The following is a 14,015-nucleotide window of genomic DNA, read 5'->3' on the forward strand; positions in this document are numbered from 1 at the left end:
GCTGAAGTAGTGGCAACACTAATGTGTTTGTGGTAAGCTAACTCATCAGTTGGTCTCTATTCATTTCATCTGAACATCTCGTTCCCACAAAGAAAGCAAATTTCCCATCATTCCTTTGCAGTTAGAAAGTGTAGAATGTGAACGCGTCCAACTTGTCTAGGAATAAAACTGAAGTCTTCTTCCAGAAGCAGAACCATTTCTGCTCTATAGGAGTACTGGGCAGCACACACACACACACGCACGCACGCACACACACACACGCATGCATGCACACGCACGCACACGCAATACAGAGTGGTTCTTTGAACTGTACATAAAGAGGTCCTATGCAAGTGAGGTCATTTCTATTCTCTTATAGAGTGCATCTGTGGCTGGATCGAATCTTACATAGTCATTTAATGATACAAAAAACAAACAAATAGAAATAATATCAAGTGGAGGGAACGAGTGAATGCTGTATCGTCTCTCACTGCTACATAGCTAGTAGGTATTTTCAGTTGCTAGCTTTCACTGAATTATCCAGTTATTTTGTGTGAAAATTTGACACTTGCAATATATCCCACATACAACAACAAGTATTCACTTTGCTTTCTTGATTCTTCCAAAATAAATATGTCATTTCGGAAAACAGATTTGTCACATTAGTGCATCCAATTGAGCCCATGTTGATAGCAGACATTCATACATTGTTTAAATACTCTTAAACAATAAGAGATGGTTCGGGGTGCAGGGTGTTTTACTTATTTTGATGGAGGAGCACACATATTCCCATCCTGGTCCAAGCCATCATGATTATATGCTCACATTTTGTAAGACAGGGTCTGAATATTTAAAAAGTAGAGGAACTGGATTTTAAAAGAAACGTGCCAGTTTGAACCAGATCAGCTGAAACATGTGAGTTATGCAGATGTGCATATGTTACAGTGTTGCATCACACAAGATGGCAAAGTAGTGCAGTCTAGTATTGAAAAACCTGATGCAACAATATTTATTTAATATCAAAAGCAAAGGGAGGATGTGAAAACGAAAATAATTTGTTCAAAATAGATGTGGAAGCACTTTTCTTTATAAAAACAAGTTGTTTGACTCCAGGAAGTGTGACACCGAGCACACCCACTGTGTGCAGGACATGTAACTATGAGATAAGATAGTCTCGTACGGTCCGCTAATCAACGGTTATATGTTCAAATATAAACATGCACCGCTGAATGTTGCACAAGTCAGTTCAGTGCATTTCTTCAAACTCCAGCATATCATACATGTGTAACCCTAACCTACAACAGCCTTTAGGCCTGGGTTTTCTTGCTTTGCCAGTTGGTCATCCAGCCTGGTGAAAGTGTGAGAAACACATGAAATAAACAATAGTACAAATTTCAGATTGCACTGCACATGTTAAGTGAGGTTTGGGTTTTAGCTCACAAATTATGATTTAGCGAGCAGATCAGAACTGTCAGCTGGGAGGAAATCAGACAGATTTGGAGGTTCTATCACAAAATCAGGAGTGTTGTCCCTCAAATGAATAGAATACATTCTGACCAATTACAAACCAGACCAGGTTCAATGGGTTCCAGGTTAGAACAGACTCGGTACTTAAACAGTGAATGGGCAAGCCTGTGTTCTGTGTGAGTACAACAGAAGGAATAGGTTTAACATGTCTTGATACCAAACAAAGAATCACTGAAACATCACATGACCAAAGATGAGGATAATATTTCTGTTGTCACTCAGCTAGTTAATTTTGAACCAGGAAGGTAATATAAACATGGAAGATCATCAGATATTTCATGTTGTCAATATGCAGCACAGGACCTGCACGTCCTACAGAAAACCTGAGAGGAGAAACACTGTCTCGCTGTTTGGTCAATAATACAGCCTCTGCTTACCGCTATAAAGGCCCAGTTGACAATGATGTCTGTCACAAGCAAAGGCAGAAGCACTGTTACACTCTTGTGCCAAGAACCAAAATTGCTTTGGCTGCCCGCACCTCATCAAACCTGAACCTAGGGGACGGCAGCCACATGGATTCTAACAGCCATGTCATGGTTGTGGAAACTACTGACAAATGCTGTTGGCCTTCCAATTTAGGCATAATATACAAAACAACCCACTTAAATCTCTAATTTGACCAAAAATAAGAGATTGTTTTCTAGTAATTACAAGATGTTGAGTTTGTAATCTCTTTAACCAATGCATCCCTAGAACGAGATGTTGTATGTTGTTGTGGTAGTCCCAGGTAAGAAGGGGCACACAGAGGTTTGGCTAAATGATAAAGGCCATTGAATCAAATGAATCCTTCAGTTAACGAACACACAGTAACAGACACATGGACTTTAGGTGAGAACCATCTTCTAAGGTAACTGAGATATTTTATCTCAAGTGAGTGCGATGTATGCTTATTCAACCTGTGTTATGTGCTAAAACAGCACAACTGAGCTGTGGGATAACTTTTGGATTTGGATGTATTTAGATATTGAAAACACTCAAACAACAATTGCACATTACTGGTGAAGTGGTAACTAGACACTGTTTAGCTTTTTGTAGGGGTCTATGTACAAATAAAGCAAAGTTTATTGATACGTAGATATGTAAGATAACAATAACTGCTCGTAAAAGATCAAGCCTTGCTCCTTTATCTCCAAAACACACGCGCAGCACTGAGAAGACTTGGATTGCAATGTATTGTTTCCTGACTCTGACTTTGAATAACTCGAACACTCCACAGTGAAATCACAGGGAAGGCCACCTCATATTTGCATATCAGATGGTTGACGTGTATGTCAAGGTTAAATATGGTATTTTCCAGTGGCGGGTCGTCAGGGCCAGCTAGGCCTTCTCTGCTGGCCTACACAGAATCACAAAGTTATAGCTATTTTAAAATTAAAATAAAAAACTTAATAATTAAAAGGTATATCTATTTTATAATGTAATTGTTTTTCACAAATACATTGCATGTATTATAATTATTTCTCCCTATCAGCTTATTTTCTCACCGACCAGCTCCTGTCTCCTGTCTGTTCCTCATGGCTTGCTGTCTGTTTCTGCTGGGGCCAGCGAGCTGGCACTGGCCGAGAACGCCGCTTTAAGGCTCTTTATCCAATCAGAGCTCACCTCTGTCTCTCTGTATGTGTCTCTCTCTTCTTTCTCTCTTCTCTTTCTGCACAGGAAGATTTGTTTAAGACATACAAATATTGACCAGTTGTTTTTTTAAGATATTATAGTCATTGCATTTTGCAGATGACCAGCATAAGGGATTCATTGAGGAGGCCACAAAGGAAGACTCTGGGTTGACAGATACGTGGTTCTTTCATTTGTCTCAGATGTCCAGTGAAAACAACATCTGCAGCTTCTGACACACACAGCACAGACATGACATATGGTGACCTTTTAAATAGCCCTTTTAAAGGGCAACATCTCTACACTTCCTTCCAGTCTGGGAGACAACAAACACAATAAGCAAAACCCAACACAATCACCGTCTGGGTAACAGTACTGTAATGTTAGAGGGCTCTCAAGTGTCACGCATTGAGCGTGACTGTCACACATTTTGGTCTTAAGTCACGCCCTCCCGCCAAACATCGTATTTCTCACGCTGAAAAAAAAAAAACTCTCGGCTATTTAATGTGCCGCAGCTCGCAAACATGAGCTGGTCGCGCTGGAGTTCTGCCGTGAGTTGCCACTCATCAGCCAATCAAAAAAATAAATAAATGGGTTACACGAATAGCCAATCAGAAATAGCCTTAAGAGAAGAACATGTTGCTGATTAGACGTTTGAATAGGTAACTAAAACCACCAGAGTCCCAGCACTGTGCCATGAGGCCTCTCAGCCAAAATCTGGAGGGCCAACATCACTGTGTTGCAGCTCGCAGTAAAAGCCTGCTGCCAGTAAGCACCTTTGAATTCTCCATGAAACAACGTGGGTGCGACCAATTGTCTTTCTTCATATTAATTTACAACATTGAGTCTTGTAGAAAAAAATTCAAAGTGCATGGCCAGTTTTGGAAAATGATTTCTCACTGAATGTTTGAGCCACGTATAGTGTGTTATCATTGAATAGAATAAATCAAAAAACAAGGTGTCCCATCAAATGGACATGGACGAAGCTGTTTGAAGATGGCTGCATTTATGGTCAACACCAAGCCCAGAGCGTGACTTTTTCCTGAAAGTGCAGCAGCTACAAGGAAACTACCAAACATCTGCAGGTGCTGCAGACTGATAGCACCTTCTGGCGAGAGTTTGGAGGGGTTGCAGAGGCTTCCAGGGGGTTTACAGGGTTGGTGGCTGGTGGCTGGGGGCTGCTGGGTTTCCTCCTGTAAACAAAGCATGTGTGGTCCTGGTCTGCGAGGTCACACCTCCACTGAAGTGATCTGGTTCATCTGGGCCCTCATGGACTGGATGCTGTTGAGGATCTTCTTCTGGTGGCCGGCCAACACCACTCCCACTCTGATGATGTCCCTGAAGAGAAATATTGTGTCAGTTCCACCTCAGAACACAAAGAACACAAAGGACAAGACACTTCAAGGCCTTCCTCGTTTCCTGTTTTCTGGAGGATGCGATTCCAGTCTAAATGTTTGTTTTTTAATATGACGGTAGCTACAAATCTGCAGTGAGTTGCTTAGGGGCTTTTTGGAAGATTATTGAATACTATGTTTAGACTTTAAGAAAGAAAAAAAGAAAAGAACGTTATCCTTTATTATTTTCCTAAGTTGCTGTGTAATTGGAATTGATCAAAGATAAGCCATTAAAGAATTTTTTACATTTTTATTAGAAAAGTATCAGCTGACTAACGGCAGAGATTTCTAATGATAAATTACCCTACAACTATAATGCTTTTTTCTTTTCAAGAAAAAACGATGATACACTAAATGGAATATGAAAGCACTTTTGCCAAATCTATAAACAGCAAGAATTATGGTTATGAGATATATATTACATTTAACCAACAATAATCATGATGTTAAGTATCATCTCCATATCTGTCTTGGTGTGTTCTGTCTCTATTAAATGTATCAAACATACTCCATGGTCATTTGAGACACCACATCAAAGCTGGTGAAGCCCTCGTTGGTAAAGTTCTCCTTGTACTGGCCCATCTTGATGGCGTCCAGCCACTCATCCACTGTGCTGAAAGAGGAGAAGTCTGGAGCGGTGCGATCAAGCAAAGGTAAGTGAACACTGGTGAAAGGAGACAAAAGAAGAAGACAACAACCCATGAGAAAGTTGACTTGTGAGGGGTGGCGGCTATCCACATTGTGAAGAGATGGAGGTCCTCTCTCTTTCATACCTTGATGACAGTGGTGTCGTTGCCTTGAGGCTGTTGGGGTTGCGGATCATCTTGTCCAGGGTGCTGACGATCTGGCTGAATTTGGGTCGGTTGTTGCGGTCTTTCTGCCAGCAATCTAGCATCAGCTGATGCAGTGCACTAGGACAATCCATAGGGGGCGGTAACCTGTAGTCCTGCTCTATGGCATTGATAACCTAGAAGAATTTAGATGAAAACTAATGTTGAGTATCAGAACATGACTGGAACTGGATCCAGCTAAGAACTCAACCGGTAAGACAGACATTTAAAACCACAATGAAAGTTTGGTTGTTGCTTTCTTATAATTGTGGCTTATAAGAAAGCAACAACCAAACTTTCATTTTTAGGTTAAAACCACTGAACTAATCTTATCAGCAGAATGTGAGGAGTTACAATGTTAGATGGTGCCCGCATTTCAAATTGAACTTGTTTCTTTTTAAAACATTATGTGTCACATAATCAATGTCACATGTAACATGAGGAAATATGTGTCTCCTTCTAAGTGACTAACGGAACAATTCTAGCCCGTAATACTGTGTCTCCTCTCCACATGACGAGTGAAGAGAGAAGCACTTCACATATATTTTGATTACGGAGCCTGAGTTGAGTCTGTAACACTTCCTTCTGGATATACAGCCCCTCAACTTATACCCTCAAAACATGCTATAAACAAAGACAATTATATCATGGCTGCTTTACAATCTTTTATTTATTATTATTTGTTTCATCTTTTATCAATAATTTGATCTGAGTCAAAAATAAGCTGGCGTATCACCTTTCTATGTGACGACTGTAACATGTGGTAACATTGAATTGCTGGCTGACTGACGGCTTTACTCACATCTTGGTTGCTCATGTCCCAGTAGGGCCTCTCTCCGTATGACATCACCTCCCACATGACGATGCCATAGCTCCAGCAGTCACTGGAGGAGGTGAACTTCCTGTACTGGATGGCCTCCGGAGCCGTCCACCGGATGGGAATCTTCCCTCCCTGGAATAAAACAAGTGTGAAGGTCAACAGTGACACAGTGGGCCAACAAAAAAAAGGAGTCCTTCCCTAACTGATTAACCGATTGGCCATCTATTTGTGTTTGTTTCATGCTCTGTTTTGCTTCCAGCTATTTATTTTATTACATAATGTAAATTTTAAAATGATCCAATGTTATTTAGTTTTTTGTTTCATTTGGTTTCATTTATTAAGCCCAAGAAGTCTGTGATGGAGACTCACCAGAGCGCTCGTGTAGGTGGGGTCTGACGCGTCGTCCTCGAGGAAGCGGGAAAGGCCGAAGTCAGACACTTTGCTCACCAAGTTGCTGTTGACCAGGATGTTCCGAGCTGCCAAGTCCCGATGGACGTAGTTCATGTCACACAGGTACTTCATTCCTGCCGCTATGCCACGCAGCATTCCCACCAGCTGGATCACTGTGAACTGCCCATCATTTTGCTGGGAGAAAAATACACATTGTCTTTTGTGATGAATGATGTAAACGACTGAACACAAATGACTACATTTGGAGAGACTGCAAACATGGTGCTGACGGGAAATATATCCCAAATCGGTAGTCATGTAGCCTGCATGTGGCTGCGATGTGTTACAGGATAGGCCTAAAGATGTGTTACAGGATATGCCTAAAGCCTGAAAGGATTTGGGAGGGAATTCAGTTTGAACCAAAACCTGAACGTAGATTGGCTTGATTTAGATCAACTCCTCTGAGGGAAAGCCAGATGGATTCAGTTTGATGTCTGTGGAGGTAAACGAAGAGAACCGGAGGAAGGAACCCAAGAAAGACAGCCGAAACTTTTGATTCTTACATATTACCCAGCAATCATCATTACATGACAACAATATACCAAAATACCATATAAACTATTCATATCATTGAATTTTAGATAAGCATAACATCTTGTTTGTCATTTTGACTATTTTTCCCGCTCAAAAATGAAAACCATGGCAGAGATAGGTTTGCCTATGAACGATTTTTTAGACACAGGAATATTTCTTTGATGACAACATGAAACACTTTTAAGAGCTACTTGAACTAGTGCTTTAACTTGATGACTTGTCATGTTTTATGGGCTTTCAATTGACTTGACCTGGTTCTATTTGCTGTAAAATACCATGGAATGTGTTTAAGCTGTCAAACGTTTAGTATTTGTTCACCACCTTGCTACCATAGTATAGCTTTACCACGGCAGTTGTGTGTCAATGTGATGTGCAGACGGATTATAAAATGTACTGAGAACCTCATTGCAGTGCAGTGCAATGCATGAGCTGTCCGTATGTCCTTTACCCTGAGGAAGGAGTCCAGGGATCCGTTCTCCATGAACTCGGTGATGATCATCACAGGGCTGCTCTTGGTCACTACCCCCTCCAGATGGATGATGTTTGGGTGGTCGAACTGGCCCATGATGGACGCCTCGCTCAAGAAATCCCGCCTCTGGCGATCAGTGTAGCCCGCCTTAAGCGCCTTAATAGCCACCAGGATCTCCCTCTTCCCAGGCTGCCGGAGGTTTCCACTGCACACCTCCCCAAACTCACCTGACAGGAAGGTGAGGGCAGTCAGTGAATTAACAAGGAAGACTTGATCTAATCATTTAGTTACTCTGTCACTATCAGAGTTTTCTCTTAGATATTATTCACAGAGTAAAATGACATGCGTGATGCCTTCCCCGATGGACTTAGCAATGAGTACCCTCAGAGCCCTTCTCGAGAGTTCTTGAAAGTAGCTGAAGATGTGCTCTTTTGAAAACCTCTGTTCAGTCCTTACTGGTACCATTTCATTGCCATGCACTGTTTTCATTTACCTGCACCAATAACTTGTTCAATCTTGACACAAGACATGTCAATCTCCTTTGCAAACTCTCTAACTGCTTCATTAGGGTCCTCATACGTGAAGGGGTCGATGTAGATCTTCATTCCTGGTGACACTTCAACAGAGAGATAGAAGAGACAGCAACAGCTACACACACAAAACTGAAACATACCATCATCCTGCATTTTTTACATATTCTCCAAAATCAAAAGCTCACACATAATGTATTTTGCACAGTAAACTGTGTTACTTACTGTGACCACTGGTGTAATGTTGGAGTTTGTCTGTGTACTCTGATTCTGGTCTTTCAGGACTTCTCCTGCTGAAGACAAAAACACAGAGGCTTCCATGTCAAGAGATCTGACCCGGGAACTGTGCAACTTCATCCACTGATATGGATGAAGCTCTGGAAAAAGATGGTAAGTAAACCTTACATTTTGTGATTGTTTTGCCAAAAGTTGAGGTTTTGTATTAGAAAAGAATAACTTATGTCTGATGCATAATACTTTGGTTTTTGAGCCATTGTGTTACAACGTTGTATACATAACTAAGCACGTTCTGATGTCGGACATGTTGCTCATGGCATTTTATAGTGTTGTTTGTTCTTTGTAATGTGTTTCTTGACTGCTGTGCGCTGTGGACTTTGTGTATGGTTGTCTGTATTAATCTATTATTGTTATGAATTTTAGTGACAAATGAGTTTGTGACATTACTGGCTCACCTGCGGCAGACAATTATGAAGACAGTGATAGCAATGATGAAGACTACTCCTGCAGCAGCAGAACCGATGATTAGTGGGAGCTTCTCCTGGATGCTGGAGTTATATTCCTCTACAGATGAAACGACAGAAGACCAAGAACTGTGTTCAGTGATTGATGAGATTACCTTCTAGGAAGCACCCGGAGGGAACGTATGCGCCAATCTAGTTGTTCAGTAAAACTGATTGCCATTTCTACCTTCAGTCATGGTTTGGAAGTACATTTTGCCACTAAAGCGTCCAAATCCGGCGACAGTCCGAGCCCGAACCTGGAAGACGTAGATAGTTCCAGGCTTCAAGCTCCGTATGACTACTGTGTTGGTCTGACTCCTTGTTAGAGACGAATTCCACTCAGCCCGGTTCTAAAACACATGCACCAGAAATAAGATATCAGAAAATAATCAGACAAATAGATTTAACTATAATCAAGTTATCAAGTTATGGATTAGTGACTAACTCTTTATTATTAGCGCTGATGTACCTTCTCATAATACTGCAGTTCATAGTCCAGAATCACTCCATTGGGCTGATCAGGCTGGGACCAGGACAGGGTGATGCTGTTAGGGGCCCTGCTGACCTGGTGGATGATGGACACCGCTGATGGTGCTGAGAAGAAAACAAGGGGGAGCAACGTTAAAAGCTGTAGAGGAAATACTGACCACTGAAACTAAACATATTACTGAAGCTGTTGGACAGACTTGTGATCACTCAGGGTGAAATCCTGTCTGTTAGATATTGGGTAAGAGAAGTGGTTCTCAAACTTTTTCTGTCACACCCTACATTGGAGGAAGACAAATGTTCGGGCCCCACTGCCCCAACAACACTGGAACAAAATGGTCCAACTTTTTGAGACTCCTCCATCCGTGCTTTTTTAATTAATAGATTAAAGAAAATTGAAATCCCAAGTAAACCATATTGCTCAATCTAGTAAAAAAAACTAGTAACATGTGCAATCATCTTTGTTAAAACAATTGAAATAAAGTTATGTGTGCAAAAAAAAAAAAAATTTGGCAAAAAAAAGTACCAAGGAAGCCGTTTACGTCCCTGTCCCTGCGCCCCATAAGAGGGTCGCGCCCCACGGTTTGACTCACCAGCCTGGTTGGTGGTGATGTTGACAGACGTGTACTGTGGTGAATAAGGACTCTGGTCAGACACTCCATTGACAGCTTGTATTTCAAAGGTGTACTGTGTGTGAGCCAGGAGGTCATTGATGTGGACGCTGCTGTCGGTCAGTCCCAGCTGACGTGGGACAAACTGCACGTTGTCTCCACAGCGTGTGCAGCCGCCCCGCCCACTGCCACAGCTCTTACATATGATGTTATAGACAACGTCTTCTCGGCCACCGCCCTCTTGTGGGGGGCTCCACTCCAGCCTCAGAGATGTCTCATTCACGATGGAAATGACGTTCTGCGGAGCGGATGGAACAGCTGGAAGAGAACAGGGCACTACTTTAAAAAGGTTTTGTAATTGTAACAATAATTCATTTGTATGTATGTCCTGCTGCTTTCCATCACTTCAGTTTACTGCCTCTTCTGGGTTTATTTTGAGCCTCTGTTGTTCAACGAGTACCCAACATATCACACATACACGCAACCCTTCAGATTTTTAATTTCAGCAGGTGCTCTTCATGAACAGACTCGAGAGGTATCCATTGTAATTACTCACATGGTGTAATGAGAGGCAAGTGGGGAGCAATTCATTCTGATGATCCAGTTTGTAAGTTTTCTCTCCTGTGTTTGTGATTCAAGAATGTTGAAAACGTTGGCCCAGACTTTTGGATATTTTTATGTTTGTGGCCCTCAGTAAAAGAAACAATTGGACACCCCTGGACTAAAGCATTTTATGTTTTCCTTGACGGCAGATTAGAACCTATCAACCTATCCTGTCCATGCCGATGTGTCCTTGTGCCCCTGAAGGCTGTGCCTACTGTGTTTAAATGGGTCGATGAAGACATGTACTGTTAAAGCACTTTGAATGGTCGGAAGACTAGAAAGGCGACATACAAGATACTTCACCTTTACCGTGAAAGTGCAATGGATCACAAAACAGTTTGAATTGTGTTTGTTGTGTCGTCAGATGGATATGTGTTCACTGCTGGTACAGTCTTGTGTATACATACTTGTACATGGCATCTGAGGAGGGTCGGAGTCACTGCGGTAGTAGCCATTGCGACAGACACAGTTAGTTGCTCCCTCGCTGGTTGTTCGACTGTTTATGGGGCACTGCAGACATTTGTGGTCTCCCTGTGCAGCTTTGAAGAAGCCTGATACACATGCTGTGTGGGAGATATTCAGCAGCGGAAGAGGTGCACAAAGAAAAGAGAAAAGACGGAAAAATGAAATTAGGCCAGCACGATTATGAACAAAATGCATGTTTGTCAGGAGGAAAAAAGGTTTATAGTGTCAATTCAAAATCATGTTGGCTGTTGGCTATTTTGGTATCAGAATCATCAGTATTGGTAGTCAGATTCAACAAAACTCTGTCCGAGCCTTTTCATCTCTACATTTTCCCTGCCGGCATATGTTAGCATCTTATAAAGGTCAGCTCATCATAGTGACATGTACTGGGAGTCCTTCAGATGCTGTCAGTTCTACTGTCCACAGGATCATAAAACACGTCAGAACATGCGGAACTAAGGACACAGTCTGGGATTACAAAAGCGAAGAAAGACAAAATAAGAGAAAGCACAAGTGCGCTGGTATTTATTCGTGTTTTTCTTACCAGAACCCTACAACCCTCTAAACGATAAGCAGGTATTACTAATTTGCTTTAAAAAAAAACGTAATACTTGGCTGCAACCGCCAGTTCTGAAAAGTGAAGCCAACGCTAAAGTGCCTTAAACCTGTATTTTTTTAAATTCCCTCAGTAAACATTGTAAACATGCGTTTATGTCTCAATCTGTAGTTTCAAGTCTTCAATACAACTTGATGTTCATTTAGTAAATTATGGTCCATTTAGAGTAAAATAGACCATAAAGCAGGGAATGCTTTAGGGCGGGGCTACAAGGTGATTGGGAGGTTGTCCATTAGGGGGCATCTAGCGGGGAGGTTGAAAACTGCTACCAAACACATCCCTTTCCAAGCGTAGAGAAGAACTACGGTGGCCTTCAGATTATGAAAATACAAAACGCTCTTTCCTAAGCTAGTTTTTAGTTTGTCCATTCTGAGATACTGTAGAACATGGCAGTGTGACACTGCGGGCTCCGTGAGGAGGACCCGCTCAATATGTAGATAGATCCCCGTAAATCTTACACACTGCTCCTGTTTCGTTTAAAAAGTTAAATTGTAACCTCCTTGGTTAAAATGCCTTATTCAGCATTTAGATTACTTTGGTTACAATAAAAATAAAGATTTGATGGACAAAAAGCCAAACTCAAGACTTCAACACTATCGTCCGCAAACCAATGGGTGCCGTCACGGTGACTTTGTCCTTCTTCTTATATCCAGCATGTGCCTGATACTCTGAGACCAAATTAAAGAGGATTATAGCTAAATATATACATTTGAAATATTTTAAGAGCTAAAATGAGCTAACAATATTTTTAAAGCCAAGTCAGTAGGAATTAATATAAATGACGGGTTTATAAAGTTAAGTATTCGACTAACAGCAAATTGAACCCACTTTTCTCTACATCTGGTTTCACTGCGCCTCCTTTTCTTATTGACTCCTTACTTGTCCCCTACAAAATTACATGACGACGGCACTGCTCCATGCATGGAATATCTAACTCGTGTACGGAGTGTCTGATGGTCAAGCAAGTTTCAGGTCGCATCAACCGGCGAGGGCCCGCTCACAGCTGCGAGCAGCTTTTATTATTATTATTTTGAGTCCGTGCTCATATTTTGAAAAAGACTTTTTACCAGACCAGAAAAAAGCATTGTTTTTAAATTCACGCCAGTAACTTTCTAGGTCCGTGAATTTGGTTGTATATGGATGACATTTTGTCTCTGAACCAATCAGAAAGGTGAGACTGTGTGCTTAGCTAAATCATGCACAAATGCATCAACACAGCCTGCGGAGCAGCTAGATATTTACAAGGAAAGAGAGACATTCAGTGGGAGAGAAGCAAACATTGGGACCATACAAACAACATGTAAAGCAATATTAGAAAGATATATAAGTAGTGTAAATAAGTGTTTCATCAAGTCGTGCAGTCGAAAAGTTTGTGGGTCCCTGAGGATATTTATGTGCGTGCTCCATTTGTTTCCATTCATTAAATTACCCATGATGCCGACTTACTATTTTATAATCATAAGACAATGTCTTCTAATACAGAGAATACTATCTTGTATTGATGAGATCCTGATCTTAGGAGACAGGCTTTAAAATATTGTTGGCAGCAAAGCCTGTGATAGCTTCTCTCAATGTGCATGATGAGTGTTCAACCCCAATGGGTCAGTCAGTAAATTTATGTATTTATTACTAAAAATCCCAAATGAAGCATAAATCAGGGGAAACCTTTATCAAAGGATCCACAATACTTATACAATACTATACAACTACAGTATTTGGTTTGAATATGTTGTAGATTTACGGTGTAGACATTGTACGCAGCTTTCTTAAAGTGGCAATCTAAAAGATTTTAATTTAAATACACGAGCTCAAGCTTCAAATCTACTGAGGAAGTTCCTGCAGATTTTCATATGAGTGGTCTATCTCCACCCTGAAACGGATGCTGACTAAGAAGAAGACACTATCTGTTCCAATCATATTACTACACCATCCCAAAATCCTTCAGAGCAATCCCAGACTTTCCGATGGATCAGCTGATCATGACACTGCCTTACAAAGCGATATTCCTCAAGAGAGAACGTGTCACTTGCACTATTAAGAGACAGAAAAATGAATCCATCCATTGTTAGTGGCTACCTTTAGTTTTGTGAGGAGACCTTTGGCCCCGGGGCCCTTGACAAAATAAATCTCTCAAAAAAAATACTGTCCGCCAAGACCAACTTAAATATTAATAGGATGGTATACCAGATAGAAGAAGTGCAGGCCAATGAAGAAATCAAAAAAGCTAAAATCACTAAAAAAGAAAGTAGAGTTGAACTTTGCCTCTGGCAGAATTAAATCTGCTTGGAAGAGTGTTAAGACTAGTACGGTATGTAAGACAGCGCTCTGAGCAAGTAGAGGCACTGTTCCATGT

The 14,015-nt window shown here is 41.2% G+C and overlaps 1 protein-coding gene across 1 annotated transcript in view; it reads right to left on the bottom strand.

The window, feature by feature from the left end:
- Positions 1–288: 288 nt before the first annotated feature.
- Positions 289–14,015, bottom strand: part of ephb2a (eph receptor B2a) — a 30,082-nt gene continuing 16,355 nt past the window's right edge. The window contains exons 4-16 of the mRNA XM_068597113.1: positions 10,989–11,144; positions 9,961–10,296; positions 9,351–9,475; positions 9,069–9,231; positions 8,834–8,942; positions 8,367–8,434; positions 8,105–8,227; positions 7,591–7,838; positions 6,528–6,743; positions 6,141–6,290; positions 5,282–5,475; positions 5,017–5,172; positions 289–4,452 (exon numbers count right to left, since the gene is read on the bottom strand). Of these exons, the coding sequence (XP_068453214.1) occupies positions 4,344–4,452; positions 5,017–5,172; positions 5,282–5,475; positions 6,141–6,290; positions 6,528–6,743; positions 7,591–7,838; positions 8,105–8,227; positions 8,367–8,434; positions 8,834–8,942; positions 9,069–9,231; positions 9,351–9,475; positions 9,961–10,296; positions 10,989–11,144 (2,153 nt within the window). The 3' untranslated portion in view covers positions 289–4,343. The remainder of the gene's footprint in view (positions 4,453–5,016; positions 5,173–5,281; positions 5,476–6,140; positions 6,291–6,527; positions 6,744–7,590; positions 7,839–8,104; positions 8,228–8,366; positions 8,435–8,833; positions 8,943–9,068; positions 9,232–9,350; positions 9,476–9,960; positions 10,297–10,988; positions 11,145–14,015) is intronic.

The sequence above is a fragment of the Clinocottus analis genome, unplaced genomic scaffold (genome assembly GCF_023055335.1).
Source record: "Clinocottus analis isolate CAN_PGR_092001 unplaced genomic scaffold, fCliAna1.0.p SCAF_4, whole genome shotgun sequence".
Lineage (NCBI taxonomy): Eukaryota > Metazoa > Chordata > Actinopteri > Perciformes > Cottidae > Clinocottus > Clinocottus analis.